The following is a 26,101-nucleotide window of genomic DNA, read 5'->3' on the forward strand; positions in this document are numbered from 1 at the left end:
CGGCTTCCTATTATCAGAAGTAATAAATAATGCACTATATATATTATCGATACTTTCGGTCCAGTGAACATTTTTAGAGCCAAGTACCCAAATATTGCCCCGTGTCCTGAATTGCAGGCCTCTGTCACCCTCTGTGACTTCTGTGAGTAGAGTTTATTAGTTAGCTCCTGTCCCTCCTGGTAACGGGCACGCTTAATCTAGCTCTAGCCTAAACGTGCCTATTAATTCCGCTCGACTATCGCAGCAGTCCCGACTAACTTTTTTAGGGGTCAACGAAGTTTCTCAAGATTATTCGGGGTTTGCCCAGCTGCTGTATCACAAAATTATTATCATTGTTAACAGCTAAGAGTTTTTATCCCATCTGTTAATAGGTACTGTTAACAATTGAGACAAAAAAAAACATTTTTGTGGTAACTACAGGGTATTTGGGTTTTGTTTTAATATTTACGTCGATAGGTGATTCGTATACATATAGTCTCCTGATTTGCCGAAGTAATTGTTTTGTTTTTTAATTTGGTCTTTCTAAGCGAACTGCTTGACAGCGAATATTTCCACCTAAGATATTATTGGAATTTTAATTCTGAGAATTCTGTAGGTCAGTGTTTTAAAGTCTACAGTACCACTAAGTTAAGATTAAAATAAGTAAATACGTGTTAGCAGTGATCAATAAACGTCAAGTGTGAGTGGATGTGTATGACGGCATCCACTCGAGACGCCCGCCTCGGATGCGATTACGATGACTCGCATCTCGAGATTGCCGGCGCGCGGCGCGTCAATTTGTAATCTCAAACGCTCGACTATCTATGTAATGATATTACGTCGTAATAGTTTAGCATAACAGTATTTTTACCGGTGTATCTATTTTTACATACAACCTACAAAGACAATTTCGTAAGAACAACTCTGCCAAAATTTAAAAGCTTTATAACCATAGGAATTATTCGACTAAGATATAGGGTTTATTGGTTATTAAGGCTAGTAAGGTTTAGTTTTCTGAAGTAAAATAACTTTATAGTGTTGTTTATCAACGCATGACATGGCTTGACCGGATTTTTGGACCATAGATGCTATGGGTGTGTATGTGGTAATTTTTTAAATTAAAAAGCAAGTTTGTCCAGAAAGCTAATTTAACTTGAAGCGAGCCTGTTTCTTGGATGTCATTTGTTACAAAGTGGATTGAAACAGAAGGCTTGTATCGCATAGATAAATGTAATGTAATAAATACCTATTTTAAATTATATTTAAAATATATATGCATACCTATAATATTATAGCGAAAGTATGTCTGCCGACCACCTCTTCACGCTTAAACTGCTGAACCGATTTAGATGAAATTTTGTCTTAAGATAGTTTGACGCACGAGGATAGTTTTAGGGACTCCCTCTGGTCGCAAAACCACTATTGTCATATTTCCGATTGTAATAACACGTACATATTAAAATTGTAGCTTATTTTTTTTGTCATATTTATTCTACGAATACCTAATAAAACTTTGTGAAATCTTATTTAGAATCATATACCTATAATGTCAGCCAAAAATTGTTATGCATAATATTGAATTCACATAAACTATGAAGTCAATATCAGGGATGACAGCTGGGAAATCTAATTCCGACCCCCACGGGAATGTATTGCTGTCAGAAAAATAAGTAGGTTAGGTGAGAACTGCGACCTCTCAGAGAATACAGACTGTTGAGATAAACTCCAATCTTAAATGCCGGTAATGCAATTACAGCCCCCTGGTGTTGCCGGTGTCCATGGGCGGTGTTAATCGCTTACCATCAGGCGATTCGTCTGCTCGTTGGCCTCCTATACTTACTAGTACCTAGTTCGCCCCGAACTGAGAACTCGCGGTAGTCGCGGTTCACTTAATTCATATACATACTTAATATTAATCTTTCGACGAGATTGAATAAAAAATGTGGAACTTTAAGATTTTAAGCGGCTTTTAAGATCATTACTCATTAGAGTCATTAGTTATCAATTTTGGTCATGATCAGACCAATGAATTCAAATAAGGAGAATTCTAAGAAAACTTTGTCCATTATTGACCACCGTTTAAAATTAAAAGGGGTAGTCTGTGAATGCAGCAGAGATAGTAGGAGCTCTGTGTAAAACAAAAGTCTGGCCCGTCCGATTATGAAGCGGTTACCGTAACCGAGACATTTGTGATTCTAAAAGTTTGAAACCTATACGCTGTAGCCAGCCACCACAGCTCTGTGCCGCTGTTCTACTGTTCCTATATGCGTAGAGTTACGTGCAACTGACTTACCTGTCGATTAAGCTACCGCGATGCAGCTCCGTTTAATTGCACGGCCCGCCGCCTGTTGGGTTTGAATTAGCGACGTAATACCGCTTTCATTAAGAGGCTTCCTTAAACCACGAGGTTATTTCAGCCTGAAACGCTCCAATTATGAACTATCATATTAACCTGAATAAACGAAGTACCGCGCGCTGAAACTAATTATGAATATAATCGAGACCCAGATTCACTATAACATTTAGGTGCAATATTGTAGAATCATATTAATTTAGTTCCTGCTAATATCACAGATCAGCGCTTTCAACTAACGATCAACCCATAAGAAGGTTCTACAGTTAGTGTAGGTCTGTAGGTAATCAGAAGTTACGGACGTCGAAGATGACATTTTAATTAAAATTTGAAAAGCGCGAAGAATGGATTCTCATAGGAAATACCTAAAAGTTTAACAGTACTTTTTATTTGGAAATTTTACAGTCCCATGTGAAAATAAGCACAACACAATTCTTCGTGATGCTTATCTGGCATTACCTGCTTTTAACTTTTTAAGTAGGTATGGATGACATTTTTTACTGTTTTAGAAGAACTAGTTTATACGCAGTTTTTATAGAGAGGAAAATTTTAGAACAGCGATTTAATTAGTTGCGAATTTTCATTTTATCTTGTACTTTAAAGCGCGACTTAAATCGTATTAGTCACGTCTAACTTTTTTACACACTTCCTCAATAAAATGGCCGTCAGTTTTGTGACGATTGCTAACCGGCCGTTAATGGTAACTAGGTACACAACTAAGTGAAAACACCTAGCTGGGAGATGATAGACTACTTACAAAAAAAGATAGAAATTTGAATTCATATAAAGAATTTCCACCGAGTGTAGGTACGGTGCAAGACCGCGCATCTTCTTCTGAACCCAACCTCAATATTATGGCGAAAAATATACAACAACGAATCTGTGAACAAACAACGCACAAGCCGGGTACGCAATCTTTTAATCCCTAATAAGACATAAAGTGGTTCCAAATCTCGAATCGCTTCCTCCGCGATCTTGAAAGATATTTCACGCAGAAGTATACTTGCGGAATTATAATAAATCTACATAATGTGCGGAGGCAAAGTTCGTACGATTTCCTAAGCAAGGTAAACGTGCTTAGAAAATTGTAATAAACGAAATATAAGCAATTAAGCAAGTACCTATGACGAATATTGCAGTGTCTTCTTTAAATTACTATATTACCTTTTACACAAATATTTAAGTATCTTCATATTCTAGGTGAATATCACTTATACATAATATAGGTACATACTCATAAAGTATACCTAAGCAGCCAAACCTGACCAAATTGTTAGGTTTTTCGGCTGCTGATTGTAAAATCTTGCTTGTTTTTCAGAGTAGGCAACAGTGTCAATTTGATCAACGCAAAAAATACCTAGTGTGTTTAAAATATTTATTCACCCATTATTCATGCACCCTCTAGTAAGGTAAGTAGGTACCTATGCCGAAATCGGGCCTAAGTCAATCAAAACTCAATAAAAAATACTTTAGCCTACTTAATTGAATCACCTCGTATGCAAATAAGAACATAAATTATGCATTTATTAACCACAAGATATGGCGAGGGCGTTCTTATGACTCAAGGTCCTGTTCGAGGTGAAGAACGCACTGAAAGTTTAACGCAAGGGCGACGAAACGCTTACGTGGCTGCAATCAACTTGTCAAGTTTTGAAATATGACTAGGAGCCGCCGCGGTGTCGCCATTAGTCGCTCCTCTCCGGGCTCCCCACTCGCAGTTCAGACGCCAACCTGGCTAGTACCTCGGAAAAAAGCTGAAATGGCTTTCTACACTAATAATAGCTTATTTCCGAATCAACCACCCATACCCAATGGCATCGCGGCGCAAATGGACGAGAAGTCGAAGAACAAAATCATATTCCTGGACGTTACACCCAATCGTACTCCGAGATTACCGACGCCTAATAATGCCATAGCCCCGATACAAGACAACTTGATCAATCCCGACATTACCAGAGACATCATTTATGAAAACATCAAGCCGGTGTTTACTCTCCTGAGGATCATGGGCGTTCTTCCATTGACCAGGCCAGTTCCGGGAGTGACCCAATTTCAACCGGCCTCTCCCTCGATGCTTTACTCTGCCGTTCTCTACTTTTCTCTTATCGGATACCTTTTGTATCTTTCCCTAAATAAAGTCCAAATAGTGAGAACCGGTGCTCAAGAAGGTAAATTTGAGGAGGCTGTGATTGAGTACCTATTTACAGTGTATTTGTTTCCGATGATTGCAGTCCCTTTATTGTGGTATGAAACGAGAAAGATTGCCGAAGTTCTCAACGGATGGGTTGAATATGAGGTATGTACATATTTAATTTTTACATAGCATAAAATTGCATATCATAATTGTCTGTTTACTTTATTCTGCGTATTTTTACAGATTGCTTACAAAAAACTATCAAACCGAGTCCTTCCTGTAGGGCTATATAAAAAAGCTCTTGCCATGTCTATAGTCATCCCAGCACTTTCAACGGCATCAGTGATCATCACACATGTCACCATGGTCCACTTCAAATTATTACAAATCATTCCATACGTATTCCTGGAAATATTGACTTACATGTTGGGCGGCTACTGGTACCTTCTTTGTGAAACACTCAGCATTTGTGCGCACATCTTGGCAGAAGACTTTCAACAGGTAGATTCTTCTACGGAAAAGCGCTAGCAAACTATATATATATTAACAATGCCATTTTTTCTATACTACTAATCCAGCACACACTTCGTATTCACTGGAATGTTCTATGTGTTATAGGCTCTTCGTAACATTGGGCCAGCCGGAAAGGTCGCGGAATACCGCGCACTCTGGTTGCGCCTCAGTAAACTGGCTCGGGACACCGGGATCGCGAATTGCTACACCTTCACTTTCATGAGCCTGTACTTGTTCCTTATTATCACACTTTCGATCTACGGTCTGCTCAGCAAAATCTCCGAGGGTTTCGGAGTCAAAGACATCGGTTTAGCTTTAACGGCTTTTTGCAGTATTATGCTACTATTCTTTATTTGTGACGAGGCGCACTATGCTTCTCATAACGTAAGTTCAGCAGTTGCTCTAAATGTCTTCAATAATTATTGATGAATTATAAATTAATATAGGTTTTATCCTGTTAATATAAATGAAATGAACAAGTTTTCCTATAAATAAATGTGTCTATCTATAATATGCGCAATGTTACAGCATATGTATAATAAATTAATTATTTCGAATAGGTACGCCTGAACTTCCAAAAGAAGCTCCTAATGATCGAGCTGTCATGGATGAACGCGGACGCATTGACCGAGGTGAACATGTTCCTGCGAGCCACTGAAATGAATCCCTCCCAAATCAGCTTGGGAGGATTTTTCGACGTCAACAGGACGCTATTCAAGTCGGTGAGTTGCGGTTTTCAATAACACAATCGATCTAAATATTTTGGTACGTACGACACAAGACACAATACAATTTCATCGGAATTCAAAACAAACCTACCTACTTGATAAATACCAGAAAAAAACCGTAGGTAAAGCGGTTTGTCCAAAAATTGTATATTTCACATTCGTAAACCTTATTATTGCCAATTAAGCTTAAGCGTTTTTATGGTCTTCATGAATGCTGGCACTCCACTAAGTGATGCAATTAAACACTGCGAGTCTGACTTGGGTTTCAAGAACTCTAATTAACTGACCTAATTTTAACTGACACACGCTTGACCGGTTTGCATGATATGTATATAATAGGAGCAAAGTAGGTAGAGCTGATAAATAATAGAGACGTAGGGAGATAAATTCAACTGCGCTGATAAACGTTCCTGCGGACGGAGATTAACCCTTCACAGATGAACATGAAAGGATTCTTCGATGCAAATGGGATGTTCATGTAGTCAGTGATATTCGGATACCCTATAGGCCGGTTGTCGATAAGGACCAATTCTGATTTTATATCTATATAAATCTCATTGAAAACATTAATTTTAAGTAGTAGGTACCGTCAAATGGGGTAAATAGGGTCAATTTTGAATTTCGTCACACATAAATGAGAGATGATTCGATTAGATTTTTAGTAATACCTAAATCTAATAACGTAAAAAAGCATTACCTATATAAAATACAAAGACTTTAAATGAATTAATTTCACCAAAATTGTTCACAGCTACTAGCTACGATGGTGACTTACCTAGTTGTGCTCCTGCAGTTCCAAATCAGTATACCCGACGATTCGCGTGTCCAGGAGGCGGATGACGATGATGATTTCGTGAATGCTACCGCTTCGGTCACCGAGGCTCCCACCACTTTGACCACCATTACCACCCTGCTCACCACGCTAGCAAAAAAGAAAAAGAAACATTAAATATAGATCAATCTTAGTAAGACTAGAACCAATGATGTACTTATTACAATATAAAATAATATATAAATAAATATTACGGGACAATCTTTCACAGTGCAAAGTACCAACAAAAGGAAATATACTTGGTCAAGCAAATCTTGTCAGTAGAAAAATGCGGCAAATTTAAAAAATGTAGGCGCGAAGGATTATCGTGCTATAGAAAATTTGAAATTCGCGCCTTTTCCTACTGACAAGATTTGCTTGACCAAGTATATTAAGTTATCCTTCCAAGGCGTATCACCTAACGATATGACACTACGCGGTTATTAATTACATCAACTCTTTGACGCACAAATTTTGTTTATAATAATGTACCTAGGTGTAATAGGTATTTGCATTTTTAAAACTCTTTAGGGGACATCTGTAGATATAATTTAGATTAACCCCAGGTTAAGATAGGTTTAGTTTAGTTTTAATTTGTATAATAAGTGTGTGATTATTGATATTTTATATTTGAAACTGTCCCAGATTTAAAATTAATAAATCGTTATTAAATACTTAGGTATACCGCTGTAACGACCTCGTAACGAGAGACAGATGCAGTCGCATTAAAAGACATAAACACTTTTACAAAACCAATTTGGCGGGGAATATGTATATTTAAGAGTTTATAGGTAAGTAATGTTCTGGTTTATATATTTAGGTATATATTTGTATTGTAGTGCCTAAAGGCATCGAATGGCCTCTTTTATTGAACTCTTGTTTGTATGCGTAAAGAACAAATAAATATATGTGTAATTAAAAGCTGTTGTTTTAAATTACTTTATTTTTATTCCCATCCAAAGTTCGTGATCAGCAATACAGGCTTCGTCAAGTGTAGACAAAGGCAAATCCCATAAGAGGCACCGACCCTTCTACCAAGGAACCAACAATTACTAATAGGTATTGTAAAGAAATTTTAATTGTACGAGTATAACCTACGAACCGCCATGACAAGCAACAAAGCAATGTGACTGATGTGTATTTGTATATTATCTATGATTGTTTCCATATATGTTCTTCTATATTTATTTATATTACCTATGGTTACTCTGTTTCCATGGAGTTGTTTAGCGGAATAAAGCCAAGTTTCCGTATGGTTTTCTCTTATTATGTATCAATTTATTCCGCTAAACTAAAATAACTAAATATGTCCAACGAAATTAAAACTTTATCTCGTTATCTCCGCCCAGAGCGTTTCGACGAAGAACCAAGTGCTACCGCGTCTGATTTAAAATGGGCCCATTGGTATTTTACATTCAATAACTTTCTATCTGAAGAATGCACCGCTGACACAACAGACTCCGTTAAATTGAAGCTCCTGGTAAATCATCTCTCTCCTACAATATTTTCTTATATACGTGCAAGCAAAACGTATGACGAAGCCATCAGCACTCTAAAGAAAATATACGTCAAACCGAAAAACGAAGTCCTTGCCAGACACCTGTTAGCTACGCGAAAACAACGATCTGACGAGACCGTCAAAGAGTATGTTCAAGCTCTGAAACTTCTTGCCCAGGAATGTAATTTTAAGCAAGTGACTGCAGACGAACACCAAAACGAGTCCATGCGTGGAGCATTCATTGCTGGCATTAGTTCGCAAAAAATAAGGGAGAGACTCTTAGAAAAATTAAACCTGAGCTTAGACGAAGCGGTCAACTTAGCAATTTCTCTCGAAGATGCTGGAATAAACTCCCAAGCATTCAGCAATACTCCTAATACATCACTAAATCATAACGCCTTACCCGAATCTGAAAACACGGAGAATGTAGCGGCTTCTACGTCTGCCCCTCATCAAAGCTCATCGAGACGACGCTGTTTCTTTTGTGGTGGAAATGTGCACCAGCGCATAAAATGTCCTGCGGCCAACGAAACCTGCCAACTTTGTTCTAAAAAGGGACATTTTGCCAACGTGTGCACTTGTGCAGGTCCAGGCAACCGCACAGAACAAATGCTGTATGGATGGATGATGCTCAACGCGATGGCACCTTGTCCGCCATCTCTGCCGCTTCTCCATGTAGTCTGAGAAAAGCTACCACACCTATGACAATTAATGGATGGAAGCTGAAGCTTTGATAGACACGGGGAGCTCTTTAAGTTTTATAAACACAAGTCTGGCTGAGTTACTCAAATTAAAAATAAAGCCTTGTCATTTTACTATCACTATGGCAGAACTTAGTCACGTTTTCCATGTTACAGGAACTTGTTGCGTGAATATGCAAATTGAGAAGCACCAATACAAACAACAATCTCTTATGGTCGCTAACAACCTATGTGCAGATGCAATTATCGGTCACGACATTCTGAAAAACCATTCCTCTGTAGAAGTGGAGTTTGGAGGGCCGCAAGAACCGTTACGGGTTTGTAATGTCATGGAAGCGTCGGTTCCGCCAGCATCCTTGTTTACCAATCTCTCTCCTCACACAAAGCCCATTGCGGTCCGGTCCAGGCGCCATAGTGACGATGACGAGCTATTCATAAAAACTGAAATCTCTAAACTACTCGAAGACGGTATCATCGAACACAGTGTATCTCCCTGGCGGGCACAAGTTCTAATTGCCGGTGGAGGTCTACATAAGAAGAGGATGGTAATCGATTATTCTCAAACGATTAACAAATATACTGAATTGGATGCATTCCCATTGCCAAAAATAGAAACAATTGTCGCAAAAGCAGCACAATACAATTATTTCAGTCAAATTGACTTAAAAAGTGCTTATCACCAAGTACCTATTCTACAAAATGAACGAATATACACCGCGTTTGAAGCAAACGGTAAATTATATCAATTTACGAGGATTCCCTTCGGGGTCACCAACGTGTAACGTAGTACATTTTTCTAAATTTGAAATAAATATTTTGGGTCGATTGATAATTAAAAGAAAAATACCTCTTCTTATTTCAACGTTTTTAACGGTGTCCAAAACAAACCTCATTGATTGCATTTCTATGCATAATCTGTTGCATTCAGATGCACCTCTCGATGCTTATCTGTTGTCGGGGTTGTCATATGACTAAAAATAATTAAAACTTGAGATATTTATGTTGTCACTCCAGGAAAACTTTGTATGAAGTAGGTAGGATTTATAAGATAAAAAACAATTTCGATTTAAAACAAAACATAGAAATTACAGACTTACAAAGTGGCTCTGGAATGAAACAATATTAGATTAAATGGTAAAAATATATTTCTTAGGCTCAGGAGTGATGTTGTCTAAATAATTCAGACAGAATTTTCGTGGGATTTGTGTCTTCAAGGGACTGCCACCCTACCTTTTGTTAATAGGGCTCTCAGGGACTCCATATTGGAGATCATTCGAGAATGATAGGCACATTTGATTTGGGAACCCCTCTGGGGACACTCGCTCGCAAGAGCCCAATTTGTGGGAAGACCACACTTTCGGCATGGTGGTCTGAAAGATGGAAACGGCTTGAGTCCTTCGGAAGCTCCACTGAGTGAGTAGAAATTAAATTTCGTGGTGATCAACTCCACAATGGCGCGAGACGTTGTGGGTTTGTTGTTAACCAGATTGTGGTTCTTTGCAGAGAGACTCCTGCTCGAGGGAAGGGAGCGCTCCGCCAGAAGGCTTAGCAGCTACCAGTGCGGTGAGCCAAATTTCCAATGGTTTCATCTCTTTTCTAGCGGCCATAAAGGGCGTAGGCTAATATAACCTTTTCTCGGTTTTCAGGAGCCGGGATTTATTCATTCATTTATTTCATTCGTTGAGTAATTTATCTCGAAAAGCTTCAAAATCCTAGAAGTCAATTTAGTTTTGGAGACCTCCTGGAGCGAGGAATTTAAGCACGCCATCTGCCTCTGCCACGTCACTTTGGTACCACGTGCGCGGCCCCTGAGCTCTACGTCACAGCTCAGCATCTAACTTCACCGGGGAAAGCAGACTGTCACCCCGCTGCATCTGAGGAACGTTTAAATTCTGAGGTCGGTCCTTTCCATGATTTAATTTAGTAGGGCATCAGCGCCAGCTGCAAAGTTTAGAGTAAATTTAGAATTTTGAGCAACCACTAAAGTAAGATAAAGACATTTGAAAATCCTGGTACATAGTATTTAGTATAAAAATAAATTAGTTCTTAAAATAAGTAGAATTCTGTGTGAAGCTTTATTCTGGACCTGTTAAGCGGCCCAGCTGTCCACTGAGCTAAGTTCTAAAATTAGGTGTCGTCAAATCAAGTTAAAGGTTCACACAGGACTCGCAGGTTAGGATTAAATCACAAACTTACCACTGGCAAGATCTTAGGTTTAATAAAGTTTCTATAATATAATTTGTGTTCGCTTTTTCATCTCCCAAATAACCCACGTTGGACGCCAGTGAAACGTGCTATTTTAAAGGGGTTAAATAAATTGCAAAGCTCCGGCTTGTTCAAAGAAAGCTATAGCACGTTAGCACAAAAAAAAATGAAATTAAATACTTAGAAAAAATGTGGTGTCTAAAATTGCTTGCTATAGGAACCTAATTTGGGAGATGAAAAAGCGAACACAAATTATATTATAGAAACTTTATTAAACCTAAGATCTTGCCAGTGGTAAGTTTGTGATTTAATCCTAACCTGCGAGTCCTGTGTGAACCTTTAACTTGATTTGACGACACCTAATTTTAGAACTTAGCTCAGTGGACAGCTGGGCCGCTTAACAGGTCCAGAATAAAGCTTCACACAGAATTCTACTTATTTTAAGAACTAATTTATTTTTATACTAAATACTATGTACCAGGATTTTCAAATGTCTTTATCTTACTTTAGTGGTTGCTCAAAATTCTAAATTTACTCTAAACTTTGCAGCTGGCGCTGATGCCCTACTAAATTAAATCATGGAAAGGACCGACCTCAGAATTTAAACGTTCCTCAGATGCAGCGGGGTGACAGTCTGCTTTCCCCGGTGAAGTTAGATGCTGAGCTGTGACGTAGAGCTCAGGGGCCGCGCACGTGGTACCAAAGTGACGTGGCAGAGGCAGATGGCGTGCTTAAATTCCTCGCTCCAGGAGGTCTCCAAAACTAAATTGACTTCTAGGATTTTGAAGCTTTTCGAGATAAATTACTCAACGAATGAAATAAATGAATGAATAAATCCCGGCTCCTGAAAACCGAGAAAAGGTTATATTAGCCTACGCCCTTTATGGCCGCTAGAAAAGAGATGAAACCATTGGAAATTTGGCTCACCGCACTGGTAGCTGCTAAGCCTTCTGGCGGAGCGCTCCCTTCCCTCGAGCAGGAGTCTCTCTGCAAAGAACCACAATCTGGTTAACAACAAACCCACAACGTCTCGCGCCATTGTGGAGTTGATCACCACGAAATTTAATTTCTACTCACTCAGTGGAGCTTCCGAAGGACTCAAGCCGTTTCCATCTTTCAGACCACCATGCCGAAAGTGTGGTCTTCCCACAAATTGGGCTCTTGCGAGCGAGTGTCCCCAGAGGGGTTCCCAAATCAAATGTGCCTATCATTCTCGAATGATCTCCAATATGGAGTCCCTGAGAGCCCTATTAACAAAAGGTAGGGTGGCAGTCCCTTGAAGACACAAATCCCACGAAAATTCTGTCTGAATTATTTAGACAACATCACTCCTGAGCCTAAGAAATATATTTTTACCATTTAATCTAATATTGTTTCATTCCAGAGCCACTTTGTAAGTCTGTAATTTCTATGTTTTGTTTTAAATCGAAATTGTTTTTTATCTTATAAATCCTACCTACTTCATACAAAGTTTTCCTGGAGTGACAACATAAATATCTCAAGTTTTAATTATTTTTAGTCATATGACAACCCCGACAACAGATAAGCATCGAGAGGTGCATCTGAATGCAACAGATTATGCATAGAAATGCAATCAATGAGGTTTGTTTTGGACACCGTTAAAAACGTTATTATTATATTATTATTTAAACTTTATTGCACAATAAATGAAGAGTACAAATGGCGGACTTAATGCCAGAAGGCATTCTCTACCAGTCAACCATGGGCTAAACCGAAAGATCTAGTTGGTGCAGGCTCAGAATACTGTTACAGTAAATTTGGAAAGAAGAAAAAAAAAAAAAAAACACTAAACTATAATATATGACATTATATATACATGATGCGTAATATTATACATAATTAAATAAATATAAGTACGTAAATATATACACATATATAAATATATTTATATAAATACATATATACATACATATATATAAAAACGTTGAAATAAGAAGAGGTATTTTTCTTTTAATTATCAATCGACCCAAAATATTTATTTCAAATTTAGAAAAATGTACTACGTTACAAACGGTGTAGCGGCTTTCCAGCGTACTCTGAACTACATCATAGAGAAAGAGAACTTAACCGGTACGTTTGCTTATTTAGACGACGTTACTGTATGCGGAAAGACAAAAGAAGAGCACGATGTCAATCTGTCCAAATTTAAGGAAGCCGCCGCCAAGTACAATCTGACACTGAATGAAAACAAATGTGTATTTGGTAAGGAAACCATTAACCTACTTGGCTACACGATAAAAAATAATGCAATTCAACCTGATGAAAATCGACTGAAACCACTGCTTGATTTACCAGCGCCAGAAAACGCGGCAGCGTTAAAAAGAGTCTTAGGACTTTTCGCTCATTATTCCAGCACCTCTAGCACATCTTGCATCCGCGACTTAGACCGCGACTCGAGTCGCTATTCCCGCGGCTGTCAAATCTGTCGATTTCCGTAGCATAACTTGTACCCGCGACTGCAACAGCCGCGTAGAGAACTCAAAGTCGCGGCGCGACTCGTCAGTGTTACCCGGCGAAATCAAAGTCTAAACAAATCGATATTTGCAAGTGGCAACACTGAATCGGAAACCAGGGATGCGCTAAATCATTCGTTCTTTGATGGTAAAAAATCTAGTTTTTGTCGATGGTTAAGTTTTTCCTGTCAAAGTCAAGGAACTTTCAAATTTTTTCAACATTTAATTACGGGAAAAAATATGAAAAAATGTAAGTAATAGAGCCTTATATACTTAATATTGATAATATTCCTTAAGGTGGTTCGCTTTTCATACAAAATTCAATCAAAGCTCATTAAGTAACTACACACTATTAGTACACAAATATTTCCGCATTTATCTTCTTTCGAATATTCGTTTGCGCGAAATTAACAGGAAAACAATGTTTCATACAGAAATCATGCAAAAATCATAGTTAAATTTTCATCAATTTTACGTATGTGTGTGTCACAAATGCCGTGTACAGATACATTTGCGACGTTGCCATACCATTTCCGACGTTGCCGGGCTGACCACGACTCGAATTTGGAGTGCCGTCATGTTTAGTGCAGTTTTGTTGACACTGATATTTGACAGGTAGTTAATTGACCTAAGCGAGAAGTTCGTCAGCTTAGCTAAGAACTATCATGGCGTGTTATGCAAACAGTCGCTTTTTTGCTTGCAAACGGAAGATTCCCGGTTCGATCCCCAGTCATTGTATGCTGGAACATAACTTTTTGTATTTTTGTTACACCTAAATTTCGTATTGTTTTTTTATTTTTAATTATTTTTTCTTATTATCATACATCGATTATTAAGTATGGGCTACACGTATTCTTTTATTTTTACAAAGATAATTAGAAATTATACTCTACCTAATCTCTCTGATTTTTACAATCAGGACATCCTCACTGCAATAAAAACCGGGCAAGTGCGAGTCGGACTCGCGCACGAAGGGTTCCGTGCCATAATGCAAAAAAAAACAAACAAAAAAAAGCAAAAAAAAAACGGTCACCCATCCAAGTACTGACCACTCCCGACGTTGCTTAACCTTGGTCAAAAATCACGTTTGTTGTATGGGAGCCCCATTCAAATCTTTATTTTATTCTGATTTTAGTATTTGTTGTTATAGCGGCAACAAAAATACATCATCTGTGAAAATTTCAACTGTCTAGCTATTACGGTTCGTGAGATACAGCCTGGTGACAGACGGACGGACGGACGGACGGACGGACGGACGGACGGACAGCGAAGTCTTAGTAATAGGGTCCCGTTTTACCCTTTGGGTACGGAACCCTAAAAAGAAGTGTATAAAATTTCCTGTGGTTAAAAATAATGGATTTTGTCTATGAATGAAAAACACAATTATTACTATAGTTTGTTTTTTTTAGCATTAGAAATAAGGTAAACAATCTTGACGTGTCTTTTAATTGAAAAACACATTTTAAAAAATAAGTTACGGCAAATATGTAACAATTTTAAATCTAATACGATCATTTATATTCTTCTGCTTTCATAAGTAATCGTTTTTGATTTTTAAAAAACCGGGCAAGTGCGAGTCGGACTTGCGCACGAAGGGTTCCGTACCATAATGCAAAAAAAAAACAAAAAAAAGCAAAAAGAAAACGGTCACCCATCCAAGTACTGACCCCTCCCGACGTTGCTTAACTTTGGTCAGAAATCACGTTTGTTGTATGGGAGCCCCATTTAAATCTTTATTTTATTCTGTTTTTAGTATTTGTTGTTATAGCGGCAACAGAAATACATCATCTGTGAAAATTTCAACTGTCTAGCTATCACGGTTCGTGAGATACAGCCTGGTGACAGACGGACGGACGGACGGACGGACGGACAGCGAAGTCTTAGTAATAGGGTCCCGTTTTACCCTTTGGGTACGGAACCCTAAAAACCTGATAACACTGAGTATGTGGGGGAAGCGCTGCTGGCCTAGCGGAAAGCAATTCGGAGGTCGCGGGTTCTAACCCCGGCTCGTACCAATGATTTTTCGAACTTTTGTACGAAATAGCATTTGATACCTACCTATTTATACACCGATACCTATTTTTCGGTGAAAGAAAACAATGTGAGGAAACCGGACTAATCCAAATAAGTTTACTCTCTGGGTTGGAAGGTCAGGTAGTCGCTTTCGTAAAAACTAGTGCGCATGCCAATTCTGGGATTAGTTGCCAAGCGGAGATTGAATATCTGGGAGACCGACCAAAGCTTACAAAACATAAAAACTCAAAAATGCGCGTTTTCTCATAGACCTAGCTAAGAGATCAAACCCCTTATAGCAAATTTCATCGAAATCGTTAGAGCCGTTTCTGATACCATCCAAATATATAAATAAATAATTATATATCTAATAATTGCTGGTTTAAAGGTAAGATAACACAAAGGAGAAACAAAAAGAAATTACCTACTCGCACCAGTCTTGAACCCCAATCCTCTTGCACGTATTTCCACGAACATACCGTTACGCTATTGCAACATACTTACGTTGTGTGAAATTGTCTACTACAAGGATCACGGAAACACTGTTTGCATGTGTGAGTAATAGTAGGAAAAAGCGTGACAGCAACACTCCGTCGAATTAAAAAGGTGGTTTTTGCACAATGAAGTATTCAATGTTTATTTTAATAGTTCAATATTTACTTAAAGAGTGCGCGAAACATACTTTTAAGTATACAAATACCAAGACCATTTCACAAAAAAATAAAATCTGAAATTTTGCAAAAGTGGTGCCATCTAGCGAGAGTTAGGTTTTGAGTAACCTAGGCGAACCACCTTAAAAATAAATTGTTTAAAAATTTCTGTTTAATAAACCTTTTAAATAAAATATTTTTGTAAGTAACTATAATAATGGAATTGCTATTATTGGTTTTGTTCTCATATTCCTGTTGTAAATAGTGTTATTTTTTTTCAGAATAAGTTCAGCACCTAGACACGATTGATATCCCAGCACCCAAAGGAAAATATTATTAACAGGAACGTGCCAACGGGACCCGCGCGAAGTGGAGATTCAGGAAAAGAAACACACTAGGCAAGCTTGTAGGTTTCAAACGCGGAGCTGACCCCTTTTCTAAATTAACCAAGATGTGAGAAGCGCTTTAGCTTTAAGAACACCACCGAGGAAGTGAACTAATGGTTATGGCGTACCTATCTAAGCTGCCACAGTAACTCTCAAATAAGTTTCATATAGTTTTTCTTGTGCCAATAATGGATGGCATGTGTGTAGGGTTTGCAATCCGGATCCGAAATGTATGAAATTATCCGGATCTAGATCTGGATCCGCGTATCTTCCCATACATTTCGGATCCGTCGTGCAAACCCTACATGTGTGTGTACTGTGTACCTAACTGAATATGATTTGACAAATTGATATGAAAAGCTTATTTCATAGTCCTCGATGAAGTCATGACCATATTTTATTGTATTGTTTACAAACCAATTTTCTTTCCAGGGTGATATTTAATTTTCCTACGGTACGCCGCATGTCGAAGAAAAAGGAAGAGAGAAAATACTTTTCAAGGGTAATAAAGAAGATTCTTACAATTTCTCTATAGTGGTTCTAGATGTTAATATATATTAGGTTTAATAATAAGAAGTCGAATATTGCAAGAATATATAAGGCAAAGCAATAAACTATTAATTTAAATATTGTTTTTTTTCTCTCCTGTATTTTTACCTGAAAAGAAACAAAAATAAAGTAGGTAGGTAAGTACCTAGAACTCCTAGAAGCCACGATTAATTAGCTCCCCAAGGCCCACTTCATACCTAATGCTGACAGCAACGTATCATAGCATGATCGTATCAGGCCCTGTCAAACATGAAGTGAAACATCTAGAACACGGGTATGATCTAGAGGAGTTTCAATATGGTAGACCATATGATAACCGTACCGGCTCAGTCCAGTCACGTCACGGTATGGTGTTGGCAGGGGACGGAATGGTTCAGTGGGTGATGACTGATAATATTTCATACAAAGCATGATTTTGAGCCGGACATGATCCTGTTATAGCCACGTATTACATCATTCTGTTAGAGTACGATGCAGCGGACACAGGCCACATGTAGGTATGTTTTGTTGAAGTCGAGGAAGCTTCCAAACGGTACCTAAATAGTAAGAGATTGTTGAAATTAGACATCTAACCGTGATCCTAAATATTACTACTAAGACTATGGCTTACTTAATAAGTTGGATAGTTTGTTTTGAATATTTGTGCCTACCCACCTCATGGGCTTTATTTATGTACAAGCAAGCGGGCTCCGTTGTTAGGTTAGGTTAGAAAATGAAAGTTTTGTGTAAGGAAGTCTTAGGATTACTTTTACAAACTTACGAATGAAACAAACATGAATTGAAATTTAAAAATCCTACATATGTACCTAATTACTTAATTGAGTACCTACAAGCTAGCTGTTTGAAATTAAAGTTGTAAACATGATGGGTGTGTTGTGGTACTTGTAGGTATCACCGTGCATAATCGATATAAGAGTGCGTAAAGCGCATTTAGTGATTGTTCCATACTTCCTTATTCCTTAGGGCAATAAGTAATTATACAAATTACCTATATTACCTATTACATAATATATGAAACTTGTTTTTAAGTTATAATTATCATTTAGTTAAAAAAGTACAAGCAAACCACCCGCGAGAGCGAGTCGCGTTATAAAGTTAAAGTCGCGTAGACTTCGACTCGCGGATTGACATAAAGAAGAGAGAATATTTTGTCTCAAAATAGGCAGTTGTGCTACGGATTTTAGTTCAAAGTCGCGATCGTTGTCATTTTCTGACAGTGACACCTGATCGCGAGTTTGTCGCGGCTCTCGCGCGTGAGTTGTGCTGCCAACACGCGACAAACCGCCAAGTCGCGCCGATCTGTCACTTCTCACGCCTGTCGCGGCCAGTTGTGCTAGAGGTGCAGATGGATATACAATTTCTCTGAAAAGATTAAACCATTGCTTTCAATAAATACATTTCCGCTTTCTGAAAGTGCAATGACTTCCTTTAACGAAATAAAGAAAAACATAGCAAAGGCCTCCTTGTCGGCTGTTAGCGAAGACGCTATGTTTACAGTAGAAACTGATGCTTCTGAAAATGCGCTAGCAGCTTCTTTCTCTCAAAATGGCCAACCAGTGGCGTATTTTTCGCGATCCTTGAACGACTCAGAAAAGAAACAGTCTTCGATTGAAAAAGAAGCTGCCGCAATTGTTGAATCATTACGAAAATGGCGCCATTACCTCATTGGCAGGCACTTTCTTTTAATAACAGATCAACAGTCGGTGGCGTTCATGTTTAACCAAATCCATTCAAGCAAGATAAAGAATGAGAAAATTGAACGGTGGAGGTTAGAATTGTCTTGTTTTAAGTATGACATAGTTTATCGTCCTGGCAAGGAAAACACAGTCGCTGATGCATTAACCAGAGTATGTGCGCATATGAACACTGACAATTTAAAAACTTTACATGACAACCTCTGTCATCCAGGGATAGTCCGTATGAATCATTGGGTGCGATCGAAAAACTTACCTTATTCTCTTAACGACATTCGTCAAATGACTGCTAACTGCAGAGTTTGTGCTGAAATAAAACCCCGATACGCATCCACAAGCGGACAGCTTATCAAAGCAACGGCTCCCTTAGAGCGACTAAATATTGACTTCAAGGGACCACTTCCGTCGAAATCGCAAAATAAGTATATACTAACTATAATAGATGAGTATAGCCGTTTTCCTTTTGCTTTTGCATGTAAAGACATGACGTCAAGTACTGTTATCAACTGTCTAAATGAAATATTCTATATATTTGGTACACCTATGTACATACATTCGGATAGAGGAATGTCTTTTATGTCTCAAGAACTTACTCAATACCTCGTCTCTCTTGGAATAGCTTGCAGCCGCACTACTCCGTATAATCCCCAAGGTAACGGCCAGGTGGAACACCTGAATTTCACCTTATGGAGAACCATTCAGTTGAGTTTGAAAACAAAAGGCCTTGAAATAGCCGAATGGGAAAGGGTTCTATCTCTAAGTTTACACTCTATACGGTCTTTGTTGTGCACAGCTACTAATGCTACCCCACATGAGAGAATGTTCAGTCACCCTCGAAGAAGTCCTAACGGAGTATCATTGCCAGTTTGGCTTACTACCCCAGGACCTATTCTAATAAAAAGAAGCGTGCGTAATTCAAAATATGATCCAGCTGTGGAAGAAGGTCATCTCCTACAAAGCAACCCAAATTACTCCTACGTCAGGTACGCTGATGGAAGAGAAGGTACGATATCAAATAGACATCTGGCACCAATCCCTTCAGATGACGAATATTTGTCCATATCCTCTGAGGACACTGATGATGTGCCTGAGGCCGTGGCTGAGGAACCGTCTGAAGTTGTTACAGAAGAACCGCCTGCGCCTCTTGATGATACTGAGCCAACAGAAGTACAGTCACCACACGGGATTGTTATGCCATTTAGGGTTCTTGCTAAATTCGAATTTCTATAGCGTAACTATTTAAAAACCAATTTAGCTAGGACCCTAAAAGGCGCAACAATCGCGGAGCGTGATGGTACAAGGGCCGAGATCACCAGGCACACCTCAAGTCGAAGCTAGGCGCCCGACGCGTGAGCGGCGTCCGCCGGCCTATCTGGGGGACTACCAGACAACTTAGGAGGGGGTGAATGATGTGTATTTCTATATTATCTATGATTGTTTCCATATATGTTCTTCTATATTTATTTATATTACCTATGGTTACTCTGTTTCCATGGAGTTGTTTAGCGGAATAAAGCCAAGTTTCCGTATGGTTTTCTCTTATTATGTATCAGTGACTGACAGTTGACTTGACAGATAAATAACACTGACGTTTTATTTTGTTTTTTTTTTGGCTATGGTTAGGTCACTAAAGTTCATACAAAACCTTTTTTTGTTCCTAGTTGCGTCAGCTTGGGTGTATTTGCATAGAGTAATATAAGTAATAAAAGAGTGGTAACTCCATACATCAGTTTTCTTACCAAAACGCGCATTATTTCGTAGTCGACATCTAGCGCCGTGTAGCGGAACTATCAGTACCCCTACTCGACACCAGATGTCACAAATGTAGCTACTGACGAAAAATGTACTAACTAATATTATAAGCAGAAGGGGTTGAAAATAGACTGCCAGTTAATCCAGTTATAATATTAGCAGAAAATTATTGAGCATTAGAGTTTTCGCTCGCCGAGACATCTATTGTCAACTAGCAGTACTGATAAATTCCGCTACATGACGCTAGATGTCGACTACAAAATAACGCGCGTTTTGGTAAGAAAACTGATGTATGGAGTTACCACTCTTTCTTTACTTACTTACTTAAGGTATTTGGTAATTTTTGATAACAGAGCCATCTTTCGGTAATTACTGGCAAACGTTACCTAGCCGGGCTGCAAAGGAACCAAAGAATATAATATCAAACTCACATAATTTAATAGGAAAACATTGGTCAATTTGTATTATAATTTGTTATTAAAAGCTACTTACTTTATTTTGTTTACGCTAGGTTTACGATTTACGACAAATTCGAAATGCCTAAGAATAATTTTATTGTATGTTTTGGACCAAATGAACGTATTTTTTTGGTCTGGTAATGCACGCTGTCAAATGCTCAAATGACCAGTGTTGCCAACTTGGCATAAATGATGCCAGATCTGGCATATTTTCACTCACTTTGGCACCAAAATTTTCCATTTAGCATCTGGCATATTTTTTAGCATAATTTAGTCTAATCCAAGTTTGCATCAACTTGGCATCAACAATATGCGCCAGCCATCGCTTTATGTGGTTCATATTTTCATATGAATTTTGACTTTTGTGGACGGATGGACGTCGACGGTCTATATAAAGTTGGTCAAGCAGATCTTGTCTATAGAAAAACACGGCAAATTTGAAAAATTTATGTGTTTTAAGTGTCTAATTTCAAGTGACTTTTTAGAATTTTTTTAAACATTTTTAAAAACTTTGGCATAATTTTGGCATAATCTAGGCATTAGTCTAGCATTTTTTCAAAATCTGAGTTGGCAACACTGCAAATGACTGAAATGACTCAAATCGTCAGGCAGGTCAGAAATTCAGAATCGTCTAGAAATTTACATTAGAGAAGAAAGCACTGAGCGATTGTGGACATTTTAAATAAAATCGTGTGATTAAATAAATAAATAAAATCATTAAGTGAAAATCTAAGTGTTGTGTGTATTGTTTTTTCTTTGAAAAACACAAGAGGGTCCTATTATACTTTGTGAAAATGGTGGACTACAGCAAATGGAAAGATATTGAGGTTGGTATAATAAAATAAGCCGGGATTATAAATCTGATTATTAAGTATATCTTCCACCTATTAGCGTTATTAAACCTAATGTACACCAATAATTAACTGATTTAAATAGTCTAGTCACAATAAAAATGCGTTTTGCAGATATCTGATGACGAAGATGAGACGCATCCAAACATTGACACACCATCACTGTTTCGATGGAGACACCAAGCACGTCTTGAGCGCATGGAAGAGAGGAAAAGGGAAAAGGAGGAGTTCGAACGCAAGAAGAACGAAACAAAGAGGAAATTAGCAGAAGCCAAAAGCAAACTCGCTGAAATCGGTTCTGATGGGCCTGATCTAGAATCATTAAAAAAAACACTGGCCGAGTTGGAAAAAGAAGACAGAGAGCTTCAAAAAAAGGAAGAAGAGCTTAAAAAGAAAGAAAAACAGACACCATGGAATGTAGACACAATCAGTGAGCCCGGTTTTACAAAAACTGTTATTAACACAAAACCCGTGCGACCAAAGGAGGAGAATTTGACTGAGGAAGAAAAAGAGGAAAAGATGAGGAAGTTTATCAAAGAAAATGAGAAACTTTTAAAACAATTTGGCATGTTGAGGAAATATGATGACTCAAAGACATTCCTTCAGCAACACCCACATCTAGCATGTGAAGAAACAGCTAACTACCTTGTGATCTGGTGTATCAACTTAGAAATGGAAGAGGTATGTACATACATTAAATATTCTCATAATTTTTTGCTGATTGTTAATTTTTCAAATCACTCCACAAAAATATATTGAAGCAGTATTATCTTAAATGTAAAATAAAATATTTATCAAGCCCTGCTCTAACACCAGCTTTAAATAGCTTGGCTAACTTAGTCCTCTCAACTATCAAAATGTAATTAATGAATGTGGATAGAATGCATGTGCCCTTCTGGTGTTGTTTGTCTCCAATATTTTTTTTAATGTGGGCGGGAAATATTAAATTCCGTAAATCTAAATCTGCAATATTGTTGCAAAACAAGATATATTTACTAATTTATGGCTCATTTAGATGATGCGAGAACTTGCATGCGAGTTTCATTAAATTGTGGGGTTTGATCGATCGGTTGAATTGGACGTAACCAACAGGCCACAATGTAACTAAAATCGCATGCGAGTTCACGCGCCGTCTAAATCAGCCTTTACTCTTATGGCTGCTTGAATCAGTTTGTCATCATAGTGTGTTAAGATGAAACAATAAATAATATAAATGTGTATTATGCTCATTGCTCACACTTCATTTAGTTCATTTAAATGAAGAATGATGAATGAAGTGTGAGCATAATACACATTAGTTCATTTATCATTCCAGAAACATGACCTCATGGCCCATGTAGCCCATCAAACAATCTGCATGCAGTACATTTTGGAACTCTCCAAACAACTGGATGTGGACCCTAGAGCATGCATTGGATCTTTCTTCTCAAGGTGAGTCATGTTTGAACCAGGTGAACACTGGATTGTTTTAGGATTATTGTTGACAATGCCTCGATTATTGTTGACAATGCCTCGTTTGAGGAACTAGTCTTCCTTTTAAGGTGTATGTATATTCTAAACCCTTTGACTGCTAAATATACACCACACTCAAGGGAGCATTTTGCAGGCACATCAGTTATTAAGGTTTACAAAAAAAACTTAACCTTTTCGCCGCCATTGAGTTGATATAAAGTCAGTACATTTCGTGGCTCACACGCCACGACTTCATATCAAGACATGGTTTTGGTCAGATTTGTTTACATGCAATTTTTTATGACATGACACTTATTACTTCATTGACGTGGCGGCGAAAAGGTTAATTTGCAAGTACAAACAGCAACACTCTTATTTAACTGTACATCGGTAGACCTTATTATAACTGATGTGCCTGCAAATGCCTCCTCGAATGTGGTGTATGGCTCATAGTATTCAAAGAGTTAAAAACTGCCATTAGTGGCAGGGGTGGACCAGGCAACCATGCATTGGAATCTGTAATTTAGTCCTAAGATATACCTACTATAAAAATTGTATTCTCAAGTAAGCGAATTTTGTAAATTCTTTTTGAGAATAAAGTTCTTAAACCATAATTTATTAATAAATTTGCATTGTTTGTATACAGGATACAGGTGGCTGAGAAAACATATAAAGACTCATTTGATGATGAGCTGAATCAGTTCAAAGCTAGAATCCAGAAGCGTGCTGCAGAGAAGATTCAGCAAGCCATCCAGGAGCAAGAAGAGGAGGAAAGAAAAGCGAGACTTGGGCCTGGAGGACTGGACCCTGTCGAGGTGTATGCAGAACTTCCTGATGTGAGCATTGACACCTGTATTTTTCCTCAATCTGCATATGTGGCGTTTTCAACCAAAAGGTGCCACTTTGTTGGTGGTCGATAAGGTTGATTTAAAATTGAAGCTATATGGAAATAGTTTTTTTTGCTTGTTTTGTTGCAACATTGTAAATGTCCTCCAGAACTTTTCGAGTAAGTACCTACTCTCTTCCATCAGGTTAGGATTCCCACTGTCATTAAAACAATTGATAATGATGATTGATAAGACTTGTTCCATCCATAGGATGTTTTGATTATTTGAAGTCTTACTTGGAGTTTGCATATTCGGCCCATCTCTATATTATATAGCTACCTTAGCTAGTATAACCCTGATTAAAAAAGGGAAAACTAACCAGGCACTAACTATTTCAGGAACTGAAAAAATGCTTTGACACACAAGATGTTCCATTGCTTCAAGCAACAATAGCCAAGATGCCAGAACAGGAGGCTATTTACCACATGAAGAGATGTGTTGACTCAGGCTTATGGGTACCCGGCAAGAACGATGAAGAACCCACCATGAAAGAGAATAATGCTGCTCCTGCTGCCAGTTCTGATGATTTAGACTGAGATTACAATCACACAAAACTTATTTTAAAAGTAAACGTAAATTTTTAATTCGTTAATGGCGCATTCATTTCAAGAATGTTCAAATGCAATAACGAAGAAACAGACTAAATTCGTTTAGGTTTACATTATTTTACATTCGTAAATGGACTGGAAATCCGTAATTTTTTTTTATGAGAAATATGTATTAGCAAGTTGGATGGTAGAAAGCCTTATTTTTTTACCTAGTTACATTTGAACAGAAGGTAGAAAAGTAATTTCCGTGACACCAAGTCTTCCTCTCTGTCCAATCTGCAAATGAGATTTCATTTCACCCAATAAAAAATAAGGTATTTATTTGCTGAATGTATTTTTGTGAACCAATTGTTTTAAATTGAGATGTAATATTGAAATAAAACGTATGTTAAGAAATCAGTTACTCGTTTTATTTTGATTAGTAATTCCATTGGATCATATTAATTTGGTATAACTATTTAAAAAAAAAGCAGCCAAGTGCGAGTCGGACTCGCCCATGAAGGGTTCCGTAGCAGCAAGTAAAATAATAAAATTGCGGTTCACGATTTATGACGATTAAAGAAAAACTACTTACTAGATCTCGTTCAAACCAATTTACGGTGGAAGTTTGCATGGTAATGTATGCTTCTATCATATATATTTTTAGTTTTATCATTCTCTTATTTTAGAAGTTACAGAAGTGGGGGGGGGGACACATTTTACCACTTTGGAAGTGTCTCTCGCGCAAACTTCAGTTTAGAAAAAAATGATATTAGAAACCTCAATATCATTTTTGAAGACCTATCCATAGATACCCCACACATATGGGTTTGATGAAAAAAAAATTATGTTTCAGTTTTAAGTATGGGGGGCCCCCAAAATTTATTGTTTTTGTTTCTATTTTTGTGTGAAAATCTTAATGCGGTTCACAGAATACATCTACTTACCAAGTTTCAACAGTATAGTTCTTATAGTTTCGGAAAAAAGTGGCTGTGACATACGGACGGACAGACAGACAGACATGACGAATCTATAAGGGTTCCGTTTTTTGCCATTTGGCTACAGAACCCTAAAACCCTATACGCTATGCTAACAAAATCCATTTTATTCCAAAAATGCCTGACATCATTTTGGAAAAGAGCTGATACTGTTCAAGCTGCTGGCTCGATTTCGCTCGGTTAGTTAAAAAAACCGCATCGAAATCGGCCTCTCTATTGGAGAGCTAATAAGCCACAGACAGACATTGGCGTCTAACATAACACCACTCTTTTATCTAGCGTCGGGGGTTAAAAACAGAAAACCGCATATGATCTGTGTCCGGGACGGGCTTTAGTGGCCCAGGCGCGGCGCGCTCTTTGTTTATTCTGTGATCCCTAATTTCAACTTTAGTCCTTTTTATTGACATATTTATTAAAGAACTGGCAAATATTCACAGTTCGTTTAGAGATCAGCCAAAATTTTACAGTAGCATACGTATGGTAACACT

At 37.9% G+C, this 26,101-nt stretch overlaps 2 protein-coding genes across 3 annotated transcripts; both read left to right on the forward strand.

The window, feature by feature from the left end:
• The first annotated feature begins 3,881 nt into the window (after positions 1 to 3,881).
• On the forward strand, positions 3,882 to 7,405 carry LOC134666864 (gustatory and odorant receptor 24). 2 transcript variants are annotated; one of them, XR_010098564.1, is made up of 6 exons: positions 3,882 to 4,628; positions 4,710 to 4,967; positions 5,085 to 5,363; positions 5,540 to 5,701; positions 6,459 to 7,218; positions 7,251 to 7,405. XR_010098564.1 is itself a non-coding variant. In XM_063524175.1 (5 exons), exons 1-5 carry the CDS (start codon positions 3,990 to 3,992, stop codon positions 6,654 to 6,656), a joined length of 1,536 nt encoding a protein of 511 aa, XP_063380245.1. In that variant the 5' UTR covers positions 3,882 to 3,989; the 3' UTR covers positions 6,657 to 7,405. The 2 variants fall into 2 exon arrangements, 1 of the variants encoding a protein (XP_063380245.1); XM_063524175.1 differs by having other exon boundaries at positions 6,459 to 7,405.
• A 14,106-nt stretch (positions 7,406 to 21,511) lies between these two features.
• LOC134666878 (hsp90 co-chaperone Cdc37) lies at positions 21,512 to 25,035 on the forward strand. The gene is made up of 5 exons (XM_063524186.1): positions 21,512 to 21,725; positions 21,864 to 22,430; positions 23,065 to 23,180; positions 23,848 to 24,037; positions 24,427 to 25,035. Exons 1-5 carry the CDS (start codon positions 21,693 to 21,695, stop codon positions 24,622 to 24,624), a joined length of 1,104 nt encoding a protein of 367 aa, XP_063380256.1. The 5' UTR covers positions 21,512 to 21,692; the 3' UTR covers positions 24,625 to 25,035.
• The last annotated feature ends 1,066 nt before the right edge of the window (positions 25,036 to 26,101 follow it).

Source organism: Cydia fagiglandana, chromosome 1 (assembly GCF_963556715.1).
Source record: "Cydia fagiglandana chromosome 1, ilCydFagi1.1, whole genome shotgun sequence".
Taxonomy (NCBI): Eukaryota; Metazoa; Arthropoda; class Insecta; order Lepidoptera; family Tortricidae; genus Cydia; species Cydia fagiglandana.

Excerpts from the sequence above, each read along its gene's own strand:
- LOC134666864 (XM_063524175.1), top strand. The coding sequence starts at position 3,990 with ATGACTAGGAGCCGCCGCGGTGTCGCCATTAGTCGCTCCTCTCCGGGC. Across the intron at positions 5,364-5,539 it reads CGCACTATGCTTCTCATAAC|GTACGCCTGAACTTCCAAAA; the intron begins GTAAGTTCAGCA and ends TATTTCGAATAG. Across the intron at positions 5,702-6,458 it reads ACAGGACGCTATTCAAGTCG|CTACTAGCTACGATGGTGAC; the intron begins GTGAGTTGCGGT and ends AATTGTTCACAG.
- LOC134666878 (XM_063524186.1), top strand. The coding sequence starts at position 21,693 with ATGGTGGACTACAGCAAATGGAAAGATATTGAG. Across the intron at positions 21,726-21,863 it reads GCAAATGGAAAGATATTGAG|ATATCTGATGACGAAGATGA; the intron begins GTTGGTATAATA and ends TGCGTTTTGCAG. Across the intron at positions 22,431-23,064 it reads TCAACTTAGAAATGGAAGAG|AAACATGACCTCATGGCCCA; the intron begins GTATGTACATAC and ends TTATCATTCCAG.